General features: G+C 45.1%; 1 protein-coding gene across 1 annotated transcript in view; it reads right to left on the bottom strand.

Moving 5' to 3' along the window:
• atrnl1a (attractin-like 1a) overlaps positions 1–19,808 on the bottom strand; it is a 229,704-nt gene that overhangs the window by 73,785 nt on the left and 136,111 nt on the right. Inside the window, exon 28 of the mRNA XM_034552473.1 lies at positions 109–204. Coding sequence (XP_034408364.1) covers positions 109–204 — 96 coding nt within the window. The remainder of the gene's footprint in view (positions 1–108; positions 205–19,808) is intronic.

Below are 19,808 nucleotides of genomic sequence, written 5' to 3' on the forward strand. Positions count from 1 at the left end.
CAGCACCAGAGGGTCAGAGGTCAAAAGCAGCAATTGTGCCATTGCATGGATGTGCAAATGAACACACTTTTGGTTGTGTGCGTCTCAGTGTGTGTCTTTTTCGCTCACCTGTAGCAGCTCCTCTTGGTCACCGCCCGCCTCCAGTGCCACATTCACCGAAGCAAAGGGACGACTGGCCATCTGCTGTCGCTCTCTCATCAGCTGCTATAGAGTGAGACGGGGAGAAAAAAAAAGAAAGGACTTTTTTTATTTAACATGTTACTACGAGAGAAAAAATATTCGTGTTTTTAATTTTTTTTAAAAGACATTATTTAGTGCAGTTGGACCGGAGTGACCTACAGTTGGCCAATGACCAGCTCCACTGCGACCAACTGGAGGTTAAACGGCCTCTTAAATGGTACTGAACAACCTCTGCCTTGGACCCATCTGGATGACAGATGTTACCCCAGCAACCAAATGGTACATGCCCGCTTTTTTAAAACCAAAATCCATGTGTGATAAAGGAGGAGAGAAAGGTTAAAAGGACGCCCGGAGAAAAGAGAGAGAGGAAGAGCGATGGGGAAGACGATAAGGAACGGGGAAGAAATGCGGTGGAGCAAAAATAAAAAGAGGGACAGAGAGCAGAGAAAGACAAGAGAAAGGGATGAAAGGAGGAGAATGATTGATGCGGGGGGTGGAGGGGGGGTGGAGGGAGGGAGTGGGGAGCAGAGATCAAAGCAGAATGGTTAATAGAAGAGGAGGAGGGCATAGAGGAGTGGTGAAAGGCAGGTGGTGGAGGGATGGAGAGAGTCGGATGGGAGGAGGGCGGTGCCAACTTCATTAATGAGGAAATGTCAGATGAACAAAGGCAGACGGGCGAGTCCTTTACCGGCGTGAGGTCCAAAACACGGAATATACAGTACGTGAGGAATAAAACGACAGGAAACCATATCGGGAACACGCGTACAAGAGCTCACTCCCACACAGAGAAGCACATCGGCAAAGTCGACGTGGGTTCGATGCCTGAACCGCTACGAGGAGAGACACTGCACCCTCATCTACCCTTCCCACTCCATCGAAAGCCCCACTCCCTTTCCACCCCACTACAGACATGTTAATGTGGTTTGGTTAACAAACTCATTTCTGTCCAATTACACTGCCGAGCTTCTAATCATCAGTATGTTGCTTGTTGTTTAGGCAGATAATCTGCCTGGTGCAGAACAGACATGCATGCACACGCACACGCACACGCACACGCACACGCACACGCACACGCACACGCACACCTCTGATTGGTTAGACCAGTGCCGGGAGGACAGAGCATGAATCTGGGCTGCAGATTGTGACCCTTACAGGGAGGGAACACTTTGGCTTGTGTATAACCTGAGAGGGTTCTCTGCTAAGATGAAACACATGAAATAAACCTTCATTTATCTGCGTGGGAAAATCCAGCCATTGCAAAAGCAAGCGCATGGAAGATGAAGCAAGTAAATAATAATAATAGACTTGGAAAAATACTATTGGTCAAGTGGTTGCGGATGCAACTGAAGGACGTGTTACTTTTATACGTTTCATCTTCAGCACAGAGCGATTTGAAATAGGAAAACAGCAACGAGAAAAGGATGTGAGAGATTTGAGAAAATCACGAAAAAAAGAATGGAAAAATTACAGAAGAGCCCAAGAAAAGCAAAAAAAAGAAGAAAAAGGAATTTTAGGAAAAATTATCATAAGAAAGAAGCGAAAAAGGAGCCGAAGCATCCCTAAATGTCAATGGCTTCCACACTCTGTTACCTAAACTGAAGCACCTCCCCATACTTCTGTCTCCTCTCTTCGGTTGCTGAGTAACAAAAATGGCTGCACATTGACATTAACCAGCTGTCAGGTGTTGTGCTAGTGCGCCGCCAGCTGCTGGCGTGCCAGAGTCAGACTCTTTAAGCACGAGTGAACACCACACCTGTAGCCACATCAGCGCAGCCAGGCGCTCCGCCGTGGCGGCAACTGCTCTGCTAGCCCGCCCGCCTGCCCGCCCGCGCCGGCTAACGTGATGTCTTCCCTCGTTAGCCGTCACCGCTATGCTAGCGCCGGGCCCCTGGATGACGGCGTGTGCTCGCGAGCGTCGCTGTCAGCCTCCTGCCGATGTCAGCTCAGATTTGCGAGAGCCCGGGTGAGAAGGTGTGGGAGAGATGTAGATAATGTAGCCCCCTTGAAAACATTTGGAGACCTTTAGGAGGTGCGTCGCGTATATATATTGTGCTTCAATGTCTTTTACTGGCTGCAGGTAGATTTCTTAATTGATTTTTGTGTAAAAATTTAAATCAAAACGGTCCCATTTCTGTGCAAAGGGTTCAGCCTTTAGAATTATTTAACCACATTATTTAATCGCAACACGTCCGCCTTCGAGCAAAGAAACGGAGGGTTCCAAGCGTCTTTTTAAACTCTTAAGATTGCTCACTGCTTTGACATTTAAAGCTAAACGTTAACTTCTTGCAGCACAGCATCCTTTTGAAAAGAGTTTTTCGGTTTGCTTCGTTTTTTTTTGGGACCACAATATATTTTATGTACGCACGTGGCTGTTATTCATAAGTGAACCGGTGTTTCGTTTGGGTGCACCCATGTGTGAGTCTGTGTCATATGAGGTGTTCTCTCAGCTCTTCCTCCCCTGGAGCCACAGCTCCACTGTTAGTGAGAGCAGACGCACCGGTGAAGGTGAGCTGGGTCACATTTGTCACGTGTGTGTGTGTGTGTGTGTGTGTGTGTGTGTGTGTTGCAGCCTGATAAATAGGTCTAGACATTGGAATTATATTGGGGCGTAAAAAAAGGAAGTAATATTCAGCACTGTGTTAAGTTTTAGACTCTAAAACTTGCTTTTTTTACACTTGTATATATTCAGTATACTCTAAAATTTAGATACTAAAATGTATACTCTAAAATTTAGAGTATACTGAATATACAAGTGTGCGTGAGCGTGTGCTTTTGTTTTCCGGTTCACCACCGGTGCACGTGTACATACATACAAATGCAAATGTTTTAATTCAAACAGACTACCTGTCTGCCTGCTCGTGCATGCGTTGTGTGTTTAACGCCCCGCCCTTTGATACGTCCTTGAGCGGGCAACCAGGACAAGGCAGCGGCCATCTTCTCTGTCTGGCTGTCTGGCTGTAAATCAGCCATAAAACGGCTAATTAACTCTGCTGCGCTGTAAACAAGCCGTGCCATGCCATTGCCACGCTAGACGCCCCCCAACTGGATTACAAAAGGGATGGGGGGGGGGGGGGGGGGGACTTGATCAAATGTAGCTCTCCAGTTTCAAGGACTTCAGCCGGATGCTGGAAATTCAAACTGAATCGCAAGAAAAAAAAAACACAAAAGTTAACAAAAGTGAGCGTCCATGTTGGACGTGCCTGTGTTTATCCATCGCCTCGAGGAGAGGCCAGCCGTCCCAGACAGACAGACAGGCAGGCAGGCAGACAGGCAGACACAGTAAAAATGAGAGCGCTGCAACAATGAAGCCGATCACATGGTTAAATTATGCGTGGCAGAAAAGTAGGACCCCGCGAGCTCACATCAGCCGGTCCCCGTGAGATGAGTCGGAAAGTATAGGCGTAATGGGCCGTTTGCTGATTTTGGATGCACTACCTGTGCAAATGATGGGTTTTCACGACACGACGAGAGGCCGACCGCCAACCGTGGCTGCGATTAAACTCCGCGAGGGCCGAGAAACAACAGCATCATCACATCTGCAAGCCCGTGAAACACGTGTCGGTGTGTCTTGTGGTGTTTGTGTGTCGGTGGGTGGGAGAATAATGCAGCAGCAAGCAGCCCGTATTCTAGGGCAAGGAATTGCTGCTGGAACGGCGCTTGTTTTCTTCTTCCATACATAATCAAGTTAGACTCTAAATGTACTATGTGGACACATTGGGCCACATACTTTGTGTATGTTTGGTATGGGGTGTTTTTTTTCAGGTTTTGAGACCCTTACTTACAATTAAGAGGAATGTTAATACTCCAACATTCATGATACAGTATTTTAGTGCCTCCAATTTGGGGTACAACCGTGGGGAAGACCTTTTTCTTCAACAAAGACATGTTTTTTTGGTATAAGACCTTGACAGGCTTACACAGGACCCTGACTTCAACCCCATCCAACACCTTTGGAATGAATTGGACCACCATGCAGACCGTATCACTCAACGTCACCGTTGGACCTCACTGGTGCTCGTATAGCCAAATGGGAGAAGATCCCATTGAGGCCGGGCTACCGAAACTTTGTGGAACGCTTGAAGGCTGCAGTATCCGCAGGATGAATGCCCTGGTTTGTGGGATGACACGTTCAACAATCACACGGGGATACAGAGGGTATATTAGCCTAAAACGTGAAGAAGATAAAGCAGGATGAGGAAGACGCCACACAGACCAAACAAGAACAAATAAACATAGACGACGCGCCCGACTCACAGAGCAAAATGTGCTGATGCGAACCCACCGAACAAACACATTTCTCATCCAACATTACTGCCCCCCGTTTCCCCTGTAGATGTAATGCAACATCAGCGTCCGTGTTCCTACCAGTCCATCTCTATCCTAACTAGATGGTTTAATCAATGCCACAGACGGCTGCAGGTTTAGGTCTGATTAATGTTTTAATCAGAGATACGAGGGAAACAACCATTTCTGGACGGGGAGGGTTATAACTCTTCCTGACTGGTCCTGAATCCAGAGTCAGAGCTTTGGTTCACGAAAGGTGTTAAAGCTAATGTCAGTGTTTAACAATACAAGTTAAATAATCACCATGGCTTTGCTACAATGGCTGCCACTATAAACAGAGGTTTTTGTTGAAAACTCTTCCAATTTAGAAATCTAAATAAAGTCCCAGTGTCAAAATTAGGACTGTAATATAGTTGGCTCTCAAAAATATGTCTAATGGATGTGCCAAAATGAGAAGGAACAATTTAAAAAGGGGGACTGGACCGTGACTGTACATTTCTTTTACGGTTCAGCACCTCAAGGAAAAGACAAAAATCTTCTTTCCGATGTAAAAGTCAGTCAGAAATTATCTTTTTCAGTGCCAGTAGAGCAGGACGGGGCAATACATCTGTTCGACATAACACATTATGGTCTTTTTTTGGATCTCAATTTTTTTCAAAAGTCAGTTTGATGTTTCCTGGCCAAAGGAGTGACGCTCCATAGCTCTTGTGTTTCTGTAGCTCAAGGTAACCTCCATGCTCGGAGGTCAATAAGGTGAACCGTAACATCCGTGAAGTCCTTTACTTTTGGGCACCGACTTGCCCCCGACCCAAAAGACACCAAGGCACACACGTTTCAAAGAAAAAGCAATATGAAGAGACTAGATACGCTATCTTGCTCTCAGAGCGCAGCATTGGAACACCACGAGGCATCTACAAAAATAACACACATTCTCACACACACACACACACACACACACACACACACACGTATTCATACAACCTCCGATTGATACAGATAAGTTTTCAATTATACCCCTTATTATGTGGCTTTTGAAGCTCAGTGTTGTGACTGGAGACAGATAGGATTTGCCTCTCGGCGTGAAATATGATATTAGGGTATTGAAGAAACAATGAATCAATTCAGGCGTGGTGTCCACAGAGATTCAATGCAGCGTGCACCGGGGTGCTCCGGTGGATTTACATCCCAGAGACGCTGGGAGGGGAAAAAGATGCCAAATGTGTCGGTTTGGATGTGTGCCGACGTTCAGGTGTGAGAACCCGACACTCGCGCACACACACACACACACACACACACACACACACACACACACACACACACACACACACGTCGCTCGCCTCTTGAAATTGTATTTGAGCGAGGCCCGAAAATGGAGAGGCGATAACAAATCTCATTTCCTGCATGTTTGCCAAAGCTGCCCGGCGACATTTGTCTCCCGGCCGAATGTGGCGAGCGGGATCTGAGCGGAGTAAACAAAAGGTCGCGGATATTCTTTGTTTTCGATAAGGATCTGCCACGCCACACCGGCTTCCGACACACCGGCAGCGGACAAAGCACTTGCTATTCTTGTTCAGCGGTTGGCTGCAAGACGTTTTGAACATTTTCCAGGAACTTGCCTTACGAGACCAGAGGCGACTGTCAAAATAGTGTGTTCACTTTGTACCAACGAGTTGTTAAAACCAATGGACCTTTTGAGCTTTGTAGAAAAAGTAGAAAAAAAAGATGTGCGAAACTGAGGCATCAAAATGTCTATAGACGCCACAGCTCCGGTATATTCCACTGTTGGTTTGCGTCGTCCAAACACTCACAGTTCCTTCTCGACGACTAGAGACATTATCTCTTGCGATCACCTCTTCATAGCCCCAACGCTTCATCAGTAGAAGCATATTCACAATTCATTGGCGGGGCGACATTCGTTTGGGAACACAATGCACATATAAAGGGGGAGTAGAGAAATGGATTACGCCATTGGAGGACATTGTAATTGCTGTGAGGCTTTTTTTTTTCTTTTTTTTTTTGAGACCATCTCGGGAAAACCATTGTCTTCCATTCAATTCTGTACAGTATGAAAACCAATTAACAGCCTCTTTGAAATCACCTTTTTATCACCTTGTACGTCAAGTCGCATTGACATTATGTGACGATGCAGTTCAGTGCAGGTGGTTTGAAATATCTACACACTGCGTAACCTCATAACAGTAATGGAAACACCAATAAATGGAGACTTGATGTTCACTGTGATGGATTGCATCATTTGAGTTTGTAGGGAGCGGCATAGAGAGGATCGGAAGATCAACAACCTCTTGAAATGGTAGAGGGGTGGAGGAGGGAGGTGGGGATCTAAAACACAACAACATGGTTGAATGTTTCTCTTGAGTTGAAGTACTGCGAATGTGATTTAGAGGAAATGGGCTAAAACTTCAAGGTCTTTGCAAAACAGTCGAGTGATTGTCGAGGTGCTCGTGCGCTGCAGGACTTCATGAGAGCTGGATTATCAGGGTCGAAGGACGCACACACACTCACACACACACACACAATAAATACACACAGACCCTTTAAAAATGTCAAGGTGTGTTCTTTAACCTGGCTCCAAAAAACCCCAAACCCATCCCTTTAGACGGCGACAGCAGACAGGAGGCGGGAAGTTACCGACGCCGATTGATTTGAGCCGGACGACCTGATCTTCGACCCCCCCCCCCCCCTCCAACCCCACCCCACCGCCGAATAAATCCCCGATTGATTTTGGAGCGAGCTAATTAGAGCGGGCCAGAGAGACACAAAAAAGAGAGGCGGGACAGGCTTATAGATCGCGTGGCTTGTAGCCGTTACTCTGAAACGAGGCAGACGCGTTGTGACCATTACGTCCCATTCGGGGGGGGGGGGGGGGGGGCAATTACAGCGAAAACACACTTCGACTGGCGAGAGAGAGAAAAGGGAGAAAGGACAACACACACACACACACACAGAAGACACCTGGTTTAGGAGAGAGAGAGAGAAGACGGTGACATGCTAATACTTGTACAGTTTGGTAAGCTGCGCATATTAAAAAGTGATATGAGCTTCTGAGGTCGGACGGCTCTCTTTGCTCCACTGAGAGAAAAAAGTTTGTTTTTTATCCTTCTCCCATCGATATCTGCTGCAGTAGAATCACAGCACTGAAATAGAATAAAACTACACTTTTACAAACATTGACCAAATGGCACTTTTTTCCCTACTTGTGTAGCGCCTTTAATTAGTTTTTACTTCAAATGATGATATGAAGAGTAACAACATGTTTCTCAATACAATATTCACATGTTGAAAGGAGGAATGCCTAAAGTGACCAATAACTCTTCCAATGTACATTACGCCGCAGTATTAAGATGGACTTCAATTTAAAAATATCTGAATCCTTTAAGCTCGTCGCAGATAATGAAAAAGCTACACGTGACACCAACGTTCAAACACACAAAATTCATCTAAATTTGAATAATTTATGTGAACTTGGCCATACTAAACATTCAAGAAATACCAGATTAGGTGTCTCCGGGCTTTACGCCACGAGAACATATCGGCTGTTAGAATGACTCTCATTTTCTCTCCCTGTCCGTCCCTCTATCCCTCAAATGTTGAGATGTTAGGTGACCTAAGAGAGAGAGAGCGGAGGGGGGGGGGGGGGGGGGGGGGGGGGGGGGGGGGGGGGAGAGGGGGGGGGGGGGGAGAGAGAGAGAGAAGTGGACCCTTTTCAAGGGTCATCCATTATACGTTATCACATTAGCCCTCATCATTGGCCGGCTCCGACAGCCATCATCTATTCCCATTCTCCACAGGTCAACACACACACACACACACACACACACACACACACACACACACACACACACACACACACACACAGTGTGTGTGTGTGTGTGTGTGTGTGTCCTCGTCTCCTCTGTGGCTCCATCCCGTTCCTTCACATGGCCGATACAAGTGCAGCAGCTGGAGTTGATCCGCTGTCCCTGGCACAGCTAACTCTCAAGTTACAGTCGCAAGTCTCACGAGTGGAAACAAAACTGGTGTGTGTGTGTGTGTGTGCGTGTGTGTGTGTGTGTGTGTTCGCCACACATTCAATTATTCTGGTTCCCAAGAACAGTTTTTTTAGATGAAATGTTTTTAAGATCATATTTTTATTTGATAGAGAAAAACAGAACGAAATGCAACCACCAGAATATGTTGTTTGTATGTATATACATATAAATAAATATAAAAAAATATATATATATATATAAATAAATATATGTATATATATATATGTACATACACATATATATATATAAATAAATATATTCATATATATATATCTATAAATAAATAAATATATATATATAAATACATATATTTATATATATATATATATATATATATATATATATATATACACAGTATATAGATATATATATATATAATCATTCTGAAAAACAAGCAAAAGAAAACTTTACTTATTGCTAAAACGTTGTGATGCACTCACAACAAAAAGACTCACAACGAAGAAGAAGATTAAACACAACATAAATATCTTGAAACCGCTCAAAACGAATGAACAGGCTAGTAATTAAGGAAAGTCGTGCAATAGGTGTGTAATTAATATCAAAAAGGTAATTCCACTTTTATTACATTCCCTCCCTGATGAAGACTATTAGAACCTTGGCTGCTGCTTACTGTAGGTCTGTTTGGCCCTATTTAACAATACAACACGAGTTATGTAAATATGTTCCAGCTAAATTCTACTTTTGGGGGTCAGAGTTTAATTTTGTAAAGCCCTGTGAGGCCGATTTCTGATTTTGGGGTTATATTATTATTATTATAATGATGTAATATAGCAGTGAAGAAAGATGTATTTTAACATACAAGTGTGAACTTTGTGTGAGATCCGGCTCTCGTACAGAATCTGTGTGTGTGTGTGTGTGTGTGTGTGTGTGTGTGTGTGTGTGTGTTTATAAATGTGTCTGCCAGAGGGGAAAACTGGAGGTGGTTTTGATTATCGCCTTGACAGCCTGATTTACAAGACTTAAACAACCGTACATCCCCGTGACCACAGTCTCACACAAACACACACACGGAAAAACACACCCACACACACATTTCACAATGAGCACACTGGTTTGAAACACTGCCAGGCCCCAATCACACACATTATGCAAACACATGCACTCATTGTTGTGTGTGACACACACACACACACACACACGCACACACACACACACAGTTTATCCCGTCCATTTAGCACCAACCTCCCATCTGTCTGCCCGGCCCCCACAAGAGTTCGACAGTGTGTGTGTGTGTGTGTGTGTGTGTGTGTGTGTGTGTGTGTGTGTGTGTGTGTGTGTGTGTGTGGTTTATGTTACCTTGTGATCGCCACCCCTTCCCCTGCACAAACTAATCAAATATCAGATTAACGTTCATCAACCCCCACCTGCACCGTACATAATCAATATCTCTGACCTCTCTGGCGGGCACCCTTTTCCCATCCACCAATTACACCCCGCAGCTGACTGGCACTTCCTGCCCCGTGTCCAATTAGATCGCGTCGTCAAAAGCGGCGCAGGCCGGCGGAGTGTGTGTGTGTGTGTGTGTGTGTGTGTGTGGGGGGGGGGAGGGGTCAAGGAGAGCGGCTCCGATTGGGCGCCCGTGAGCACGGGCCAAGCTGTTCTTAATGAGATCATTACGTCTCCGTAATGCAGTAATGTGAGGAGATGTTTAATCATTCTGGGCCTAAACTCGTTGTCGAGTGTGATTTCCTTCACTTTGAGACGACTCGATGACACAATAAACTCAGTGGGGGGGGGGGGGGGGGGGGGGGGGGGGCAGTGTTGTCATTAATTTGTCCACTCGAATGTTTTCTGGCTTTGACGCACAAATCAATGAAATCTCTGTACATTAAGCAAGTTGATCACATATTTATAAAAAATTAAAAAAAAGAAAGTTATCTCAGGTCGAAACATTTTCAGAGTTTAGTCTGAAAATGTCATTTTATTTTTCTCATACTTGCTGTATTGCACCTGTTGATGGTTCGGTGTACACCTGCTGGTTAAACATGTGTCGCTTTAATTTGTGTCCTGAACGCACAAAGAACACAATCAGTTTATTTCATCCGACTCAAATAAACCGGATTGTTCCCTAAAAGAATGGATCTTGACATCTTGACATTTAATTTAAAAAACAACAACAACATCATATCACCAAATCTCTCCATCTCTCTCCTCACCATCTGTCCTTCACTCCCTCCTTTCGTCCTCGCCTCCTTCCTCCTCTCTCGGTGCGGAGCCGCAGAGCTCGGCACTGCTCAACACCACAAGGCCCCAAAATCTCATTAACAATGGCCTCAGCTCGCCAATGTACACAACTCATTAACTGAGTGTGTGTGTGTGTGTGTGTGTGTGAACTAACACCGCGTGTGTGTGTGTGCGTGACAGGGGAGTCAGCAACTTCAGCGCCAAGCCTGCAGACCTCATCTGGGGATCATTTTAAACAAGGAGCCCCTCAATCAATCTTTGATCGATAACTATCTGGAGCCCGCCAACGCAAAAGGTGTGTGTGTGTGTGTGTGTGTGTGTGTGTGTGCCACGCAGACTAATTCAGGCATAGCCGGGGCCTCGGTTCTGCGCAGCGTGCCAGCTGTGGAAATGAAAAACCGGCGGCGTCTTTGGCCGAGCTATCGGCGTCCAGGAGGGTTGAAAAGCTGGCAGAGGGGGGCGAAGTCAATATAGTATTGGGATAAACAAATATTCTGAGACAGAGAGAGGTAGGAAGGTAGTGAGAGAGAGAAGGGAACTAAAGAGCGAAGGAAGCCAATAAACAAGCCAGCGCAGCAATATTGCAGATTGCCACAGAGCTTAAGTGTACAGGATCGAGGCATTAGAGAGTCGGCCACATCAGAGCAACGCAACAAGAGCTGATCTTGCATCTGTGTGTGTGTGTGTGTGTGTGCAAGAATGTGTTGAAACAGAGTGTGTTTGCAACAGAGAGAGAGAGAGAGAGACTCAATAAGCTGGTCTGGGTGGCTCAGTCTTAAGTGGTTTCTCTATTATTCATGTGATTGTCAATCATTCAATAAATTGCACGCTACGCGGCCAAAAGTGTGGTTTCCATGTTGAATGTGTTGGATGGGATTATGGAAGAGCCTTCCCTAAACTCTGTCCACTAAAAACTGGATGTTATCCAAAATATAAACGTATGCTTAAGTATTAAGATTCCCCTTAATTTGAAGGTAAAAAAAAGGTCCACACCAAAACACAGGGACGCCAACATACTTTTGGAAATGCAGTTGCCATGAGGTAGTACGTATTTACTCCTTCACATAGTAGACATGTTCTACGAGCAGCATGATTTCAACCACCCATTAATATATATATATATATATATATATATATATATATATAAATATATTAAAAAATATATATATATATAAATATATATAAATACTTATATATATAAATACTTATATATATATATATATATATATATAATTTATTTAGTCTTTTTAAGAAACATTCTCTCAAACTGTGTGTTTTTATATATATATATATATAATCTGGGTTTATATATATATATATATATATATAAATATATATATATATATATATATATATATATATATATAAACACACAGATTGAGAGTTTTCTTAAAAAGAAAATAAATAAAATATATATTTTATATATTATACACAGATTGAGAGAATGTTTCTTAAAAAGACTAAATAAATAAATTAAATAAACCATAAACTACAAGAAAATGTTTTACAAACAGCAATATCCAGAAAATAAAAAGAAGGAGGTTTAAAGTCTGACTGTGACCTTTCAGCTCGCCTATCATTTGAGTTGTTTTTTCACAATTTCTTAATCCTCAGTAATTTAATGCTTTCAACTAAGTTTTTATTATATCCTCATTATTATTGTTTGTATTATTTGTTTGTCTTTTGTAACTTGACAGCATTATTAATGAGAACCCCTGCAGGTGAAATAAAGCTTGATGATGAGATGAAAGCGTCTGAATGAACGCCTGCGCATCACTTGTCCTTGTGTGTGCAGCAGTGTGCGGTGTGTGTGTGTGTGTTTGTGTGTGTGTGTGTGTGCAGCAGCGTACGGTGTGTGTGTGTGTGTGTGTGTGTGCATTGTAATTTGTTGCCCCGCAGCTTTGAGTAGCGGCTCATTATCTGAGCTGATTCCCATCTTCCGTCCCTCAGGGCTGTTACAATCACAAAATCATCGATTCGCTGCGCTCCCCAACACAATGGATTGTGGGTAAAACCTCGATGGAATAGATTTCCCAACCTGCTCATAAAACTTAGTTAATGTCTGTGTCAAACCGGTGGTTGTTTGTTCACTTTCTTTACGCTCAACTTGTACTTTTTCCAAATCTCCCAATCTCTATCTTAAAGGCACAGTACACCGCTTCCCAACATGAACTCCAGGCAAGTTAGGGGTACTCGGAGGCTCTTGGGTGGATGCACTATTTCATATGGTATAACGCCATGGTTTCCACCATTGATTTCTACTAAAACAAATCTTATTACCTTTTCTGCTCCCAACACTTATTAAGTTGTGCATGCTCACAAGATATGAAGATATAAAAAAAAAGCGTTCCATGCTGACGTTAATTTAAAAGGACCGCGGGGCCCTGTGAGACCTCGAGGTGTAAACACAGCTGACTTAAAGGGTCGTTTTGCTTTCTTTGGATCATTTCGTGTCTAGATTATTTAGCACCGACTGTCTCATCGGCCACCGCTGTGACCATTCAGTGGGATGACAACTGGGAGGTCGCTGGATTTATTCTCAGTGGAGGATGTGTTCCACCGCACTGACAGCGAGACTGTGAGATGCTAAAATAATTTTTTTTTTAAAAAGCACAGAGGGCAGAGAAGAGGCAAGATTCAGAGCAGCGTCTGAAAGGTAAAGTACCACAGTGAACGCAACTGGAACGAAGCTTTGCTCCTCTCAAGCCTGCGCGCGCGTGTGTGTGTGTGTGTGTGTGTGTGTGTGTGTGTGTAGGTGTATGCACTGCTTACTAGTCCACAAGTCAAACAGAGGTAAGGGCTCTCAGACTGGATGTCGCGAGCAAAAGTAGCTGGCAGAGTAAAGAGAGAAAAAAAACAACAACGAGCGAGCAGACGGTTGGATTCCCGCTGGGATAACGCAACGCCGCTCCACCATCACACGGTTCAAAACTGAGAGGATCCTCGAAGTCGCTCTTGAAAGAGGGAGAGACGAGGAACGGGGGGGGGAGGAAACAAGAGAGCCAAACTTGTATATTCGCCGGTGTGGAAACAGGGGGTGAAGGGAGATGTGTTTGATGAGGGAGGCAGCCAGCAGATGGAGATGGAGATGGAGATGGAGATGGAGATGGAGATGGAGATGGAGATGGAGATGGAGATGGAGATGTGTACGCTGCGTGAACCGCGGGTAAACACAGAGGCAGAGGGGACAAAAGGGCTGCGTGGAGGCAAAACACTGGAAAGCTGGAGGAGGAGGAGGAGGAGGAGGAGTGGGAGGAAGTTAAAGGAGGCGCGATTACCTTGATTTCAATCCAACTTCATATTCTTTCTTTGTTCTTCACTTTCCTTAACGCGGTGCTATGTTGTGGGCTTTTTAAAGCCTTTGCCTCCATTTCAAAGTATCCCTCGTATGATGCATACGACTCATGTATTTGTACGAGGGTCCAGCGAACAATAGTGTGCGTTTTAGTCTTCGTACTTCCTGTGTTTGGCGGCATATCCGAAAGATTACAGCGTATTCTTCTTCCATAGACTGCCGGATGAGAGCGGCCCGTGTAATTACACAACCTCAACAAAGAAATAATAAGTAATACAGATATGCCTATTTTCTATTTCTAAAAGAATCCTGAAGATGACTCTTAAACAGGGTTTTTTTCCACGACCGCACGATAACACACTGGCCCTTTAAAACGTGGCTATAGAGCAGATCTATGGGCTGAGGAAAAAAAAATAAACAATTTTTAAAAAAAACTATTTTTGCGCAGCATAACAACTTCTCAGCGCCTTTGTTCCAAACCATTAATAAACACGGCGCTAATGCACTTCCATTCATCTCACTGAAAGCCTGATGTTAACTAATATCAAGCCCGTTGTTGGAACTCCCTCCATACAGCTCACCACTCGAGCATGAAGAATAACCCATTTTCTCACATTAATGCTATTTTCAGTTTTTGATCAAAGCCTTTTTTTTATTTTATTTTTTTGACAGATCAGAGTAGCCTGTTTCATGAAGAGAGAAACGGACCTTTATGTATACTCATATATACATCGTTTATATTTCCAGTCATTGAGTCGCTTGGTGTCAACAGTAAAATCCCCGCAAAACTACAGCATTGGTCCTTTGATCAAACATCAGGATAATAATAAATAATAAGCTCTCGGGTGGGAGGTCAGGCTGGAAGACGTGCTCCTTTAAACCATGTCCGGGATCTATTTCTGACCTGAACCAGCTGGGTTTTAAAGCCCCTAAACTAAAGCAAAGCTTCACCAACGGAGGTTGCGGATCACAAAATGATCCTTTGTATATCTTTTTAGACCATTTTTGAATGGGCGCTTCACTTCCTGCTGGTACGAGTGACGGATCAGAGAAAAAGGCTTGCGTTGGAGGAAGGTCTATTGTTGTGAAGAGGAGCTACATGAATGAGGTACTGGAAACAATGGAGTTGCAAAATATGCCAAAATGTCCTCCGTTTGAACTATAACCAAATATCTCAATCTGTACATTTTGGCTGTTCACATTAGCGAAGTGCAAAATACAATCAGCTCTTTTTTTTCCTCACGTCTAACCTCCATAAAAGGAGTTGACCTGGGCGGAGCAGCTGCCCTTGATTGAAAGAAATTAAAGAACAAGTATCCCCCCCCCTTCCCCCTCACCCCCCGGTGATTGGGTAATTGACTGACGAGGAGCAGTTGTCCTTCCGCGTGATTGGGCAATTGACTCAGGAAGAGGATCCGCTCTTGGTATTTGATTGGCCCCGGGGGGAGGAAAGGGGGTCCTCTTGAGAAGCCCGCCGAGTGTCACTCCAGACGGAGGAGAGCGGATGTCGGCTCTTCTCCACTCGGCTGCAAATCACCTTCCTCACTCTCTCTCTCTCTCTCTCCGTGTGCAAAACGTGCACGGACGTCTCCGAATGTACGGGACCACCGCGGTGATGCGACGGGGGTCGAGGAAGGTCATTTTGTCGGGGAGTCGATTTGCACGAGACACGACACCATAACGGTTTTCTGATCCGCCGCCATATGGTTAAAGATGTGTAAAACAAGGACTTGTGTATCAATAATGAATCAAATGGCGGTATTACAAACCCAGAAAGAAGTTCTTCAGAGTTTATAACCATCAAAAGACAGGAACCAGCTAGTAAAATAGCTGGACGATAGTTTTATTATATTGATCGTGATATGAGACTTCATATCGTCGTGGATTTTGGATATCGTAATATGATATAAGTGTTTTCCTGGTTTTATCCTCGCAACAGACTGTTATAGCTATTATTTGCCTTTACCCACTTCGTCACTATAACCAGCATTACCAATAATTATACCATCAACGATATTAATATGTAAATGTTGTGTGAAAGCACCGATAGTCAACCCTGCAATATCATCACAAATATCGATGTAAAAGTCGCCCACCCCGAGGACAAAATCAATCGGGATCTTAATTCATGATTAGATGGATCCTGGAGACACTAATAATTCTTTATTGTGCAATTCATACCAAATCACACCAGTTTATAGAACTGATTTGTCCACATTTTGCTATTTAAATTGGTTGAGAAAGCGGTCCGACTTTAATCTGAATAAACGTATTTAATGCATCAAGGGCGAACACATTGTTGTACACATTGTTGTACACGTCTTCCCTTTACCCACTTCTCCTCCCTCTCCTTTCTGTGCTATAACTCTAGCGACGCGTTTACCCGTCTTACGTAGACAAATAGATCCTCACACATCCTGACCAGGCGAGATACGGGCCATGTCACTCCCCTCATGACTCCTCCGCCAATGTTTACGACCCGTCTGCTCTGTCGGCGAGGGAGGGAGGGGATTGGCTGTGCAGAGTGTCCGTCACAGCTCGCCACGCACCGCGGCCCCGTTACAAGACAAGATAATGGAGCACGGGTCACGGACCACGCCTCTTCGGTCGCGCCGCGCCCAGTGAGACGTTTTTACAAAAGAAACGGCAGGAAAAGGAACCACGCAGTCACAGTCAGTCACACACACACACACACACACACACACACACACACACACACACACACACACACACAGTGGTCACTGAGCTCGGAGGAGATGCGATGTGATGAGGTCACAGTCATTCCCATTACAGAGCTGGCTGGACCAGTAGAAGAGCTGGGTGAATTGGGGTGACCAGTGACTGTCAGTACATATGAACCATTATTATGTTTAATAGAAATAATTTGTCTAGACTCTACTTTACTTTTTTTTTTTTTGTGTGCTGTCACCAGACTGCACGTGTTACTCAAAAGGGCCTCGTTCAAAATGCATGTGCACAGATATGAGTTTAGCTCATCAAATTAAGAATTTATTGACGAATTAATTTATATTTTCTTAATTCCATAGTTTGTAAGTAAATTTTTTTTTTTTTAAATCCCTCCTGTGAGTGACGGGTGTGTTCCGGTTTTAAAAATGTTAAATATAATAACACAAAAATCAGTAATTCTGGAAATGATTGCGGATATTTTAGCCCTCCCCCCCCCCCTCTCCAGATACCGTCCCTCCGGATCCATACATCTTTAAGTTCTTCATCCTGGGTTGTGCTTGTAAAATAATAGAATACGTTATAATTTTAATGGATAAATGTAACATTGACTATAGTGGGCGGGATGGGTCAAACAAACAAGACGAGTGTTTTGTGTTTCAAAATGTTTTCTTAAAACCTAACACAGTGATTTTGTTGCCTAAACCCTAAGTTTACAATCTTATCATTATCATTTTTTTTGTATTATCTGATGCAATTGCATCAGGGACCGTGTTTAAAATCGACTAATCTCCAGAAAGAGAAGCGATGCATTGAACCAGATCCAGCGGGCCGATCTCGACCATGCGCTCCCCGGGCAGGTGGATGGAAACGCAGCGCGTTGTCTCCCATCGCTCAAAAAGAGAAAAGGGTCCATGTCAAACTCTTAAAAAGCACTCATTTTGCTCTAAAAGTCTTCACATGTCGTTTTATAATAATAATAACAATGTCAAACTTTGTAATAATCTTTTTTTGGGGATATTTAAATGTCATCGTTTCTGCGCGGCAGCTTGGAATCTCGAAAAGCCACCGATGGCTAAAATGTTAATAAGCTAGCTAATAAAAGGGAAAGGAACGGTATTTAGGCTGTCACGGCTGGCTTCTCTGCTGCAGGGGCTCTGTTGTTTGTTTTGAAGCACTAATAATGGCTGCGCAGACTTATAATTATGAACTTAGTGAGGTGAGGAAATTACTAGAGATGAATAGACAGCAGGGGACCAGACTGTTGGAAGGCACATATCACAGAGTCTGTTCCTGACTCACTCCGATGACGGGGAGGGTGCAAATGAATGAAGCCTCGTTCCAAAAAAAAAAAATAAAAACATCATCGCATGTCAAAGAGGAATAATCTGTTTTGGGGGCTTTTTATCTTTATTGTGTATCTTGATTTAGTGGAGAAATGATGGTAGTTATCATTACATTACATTACATGTCATTTAGCTGACGGTTTTATCCAAAGCGACTTACAGTCATGTTACATTCATACGCCGTAGACACAGCTACAGAGAACAACTCAGGGTTAAGTGGTCTTGCTCAAGGACACATCGACTAGGGCGGGGATTGAACCACCAACCCCCTGATTGAAAGACAGACCTGCTAACCACTGACCGACCCACAGTCGCCCTTAATTATGCTCGGTCACCAAAAGGGATACAAATAATGTCCGTCTCACGGCCCCCATTAGGTTCTATTTAGTCAAAAAAATCACTTTGAGAGTTTTTCTCTCATTCAGTAAACAATTCATCCTTTTTCTTCAATTCTCACCACCTGCACTGAATAGGCCTCCTTCCCACCTGTTTCCCTCCTCTCCTTCACCCCTCCCGTCTCCTTCGCGTACACTGACACAACAGACGGCAGGAGAAATTCCCAGAGGGAGCCGTGGGAGGTGTTTCTCTACGAGCGTGTTTGTGGATGTGCACTTGTGATCTTAAGACCTTTATTTACACCCGCAGCGTGACGCCCGCAGCGTGACGCCCGCAGCGTGACGCCCGCAGCGTGACGCCCGCAGCGTGACGCAAGCAGCCTGGCAGCACCCGCAGCGTGGCGCCCGCAGCGTGACGCCCGCAGCGTGACGCCCGCAGCGTGACGCAAGCAGCCTGGCAGCACCCGCAGCGTGGCGCCCGCAGCGTGACGCCCGCAGCGTGACGCCCGCAGCGTGACGCCCGCAGCGTGACGCCCGCAGCGTGACGCCCGCAGCGTGACGCCCGCAGCGTGACGCCCGTAGCGTGACGCCCGTAGCGTGACGCAAGCAGCGTGACGCAAGCAGCCTGGCAGCACCTGCAGCGTGGCACCTGCAGCGTGGCACCCGCAGCGTGACGCCCGTAGCGTGACGCAAGCAGCGTGACGCAAGCAGCCTGGCAGCACCTGCAGCGTGGCACCTGCAGCGTGGCACCCGCAGCGTGACGCCCGCAGCGTGACGCCCGCAGCGTGACGCCCGTAGCGTGACGCCCGTAGCGTGACGCAAGCAGCGTGACGCAAGCAGCGTGACGCAAGCAGCCTGGCAGCACCTGCAGCGTGGCACCTGCAGCGTGGCACCCGCAGCGTGACGCCCGTAGCGTGACGCAAGCAGCGTGACGCAAGCAGCCTGGCAGCACCTGCAGCGTGGCACCTGCAGCGTGGCACCTGCAGCGTGGCACCTGCAGCGTGGCACCTGCAGCGTGGCACCCGCAGCGTGGCACCCGCAGCGTGGCACCTGTACCTACATTTCCGATCTGGGCCGATCATATGCTTCACTGGAAGATGCCCAGTGATACACCAAAAGGAGACAACAACAAAAAGTGTGTTAAATGTGTCAAATATGTGCCTCCTGTCAGCCTCCTGTTCGATAAACTCTCAATTAAAGCATCAGTGAGCTAATCTAAGCACTTTTGTCACAATCTCAACTGACAAGCGTGGACGTGTTGGACACACATGAAGTTACGAGCGATAACCCACAGCGACCAGTTTGATGTACGTAGCTGTCTAGTTATTCCCAATAGGAAACGTCATAACTAATGCAGTAATGCTATGCCAAAGCCAAAAAGGACAAACCATAAATAATAAACGAAATCCAGGACTAGAAGTTTAAATAA

The sequence above is a fragment of the Cyclopterus lumpus genome, chromosome 15, assembly GCF_009769545.1.
Source record: "Cyclopterus lumpus isolate fCycLum1 chromosome 15, fCycLum1.pri, whole genome shotgun sequence".
NCBI lineage: Eukaryota > Metazoa > Chordata > Actinopteri > Perciformes > Cyclopteridae > Cyclopterus > Cyclopterus lumpus.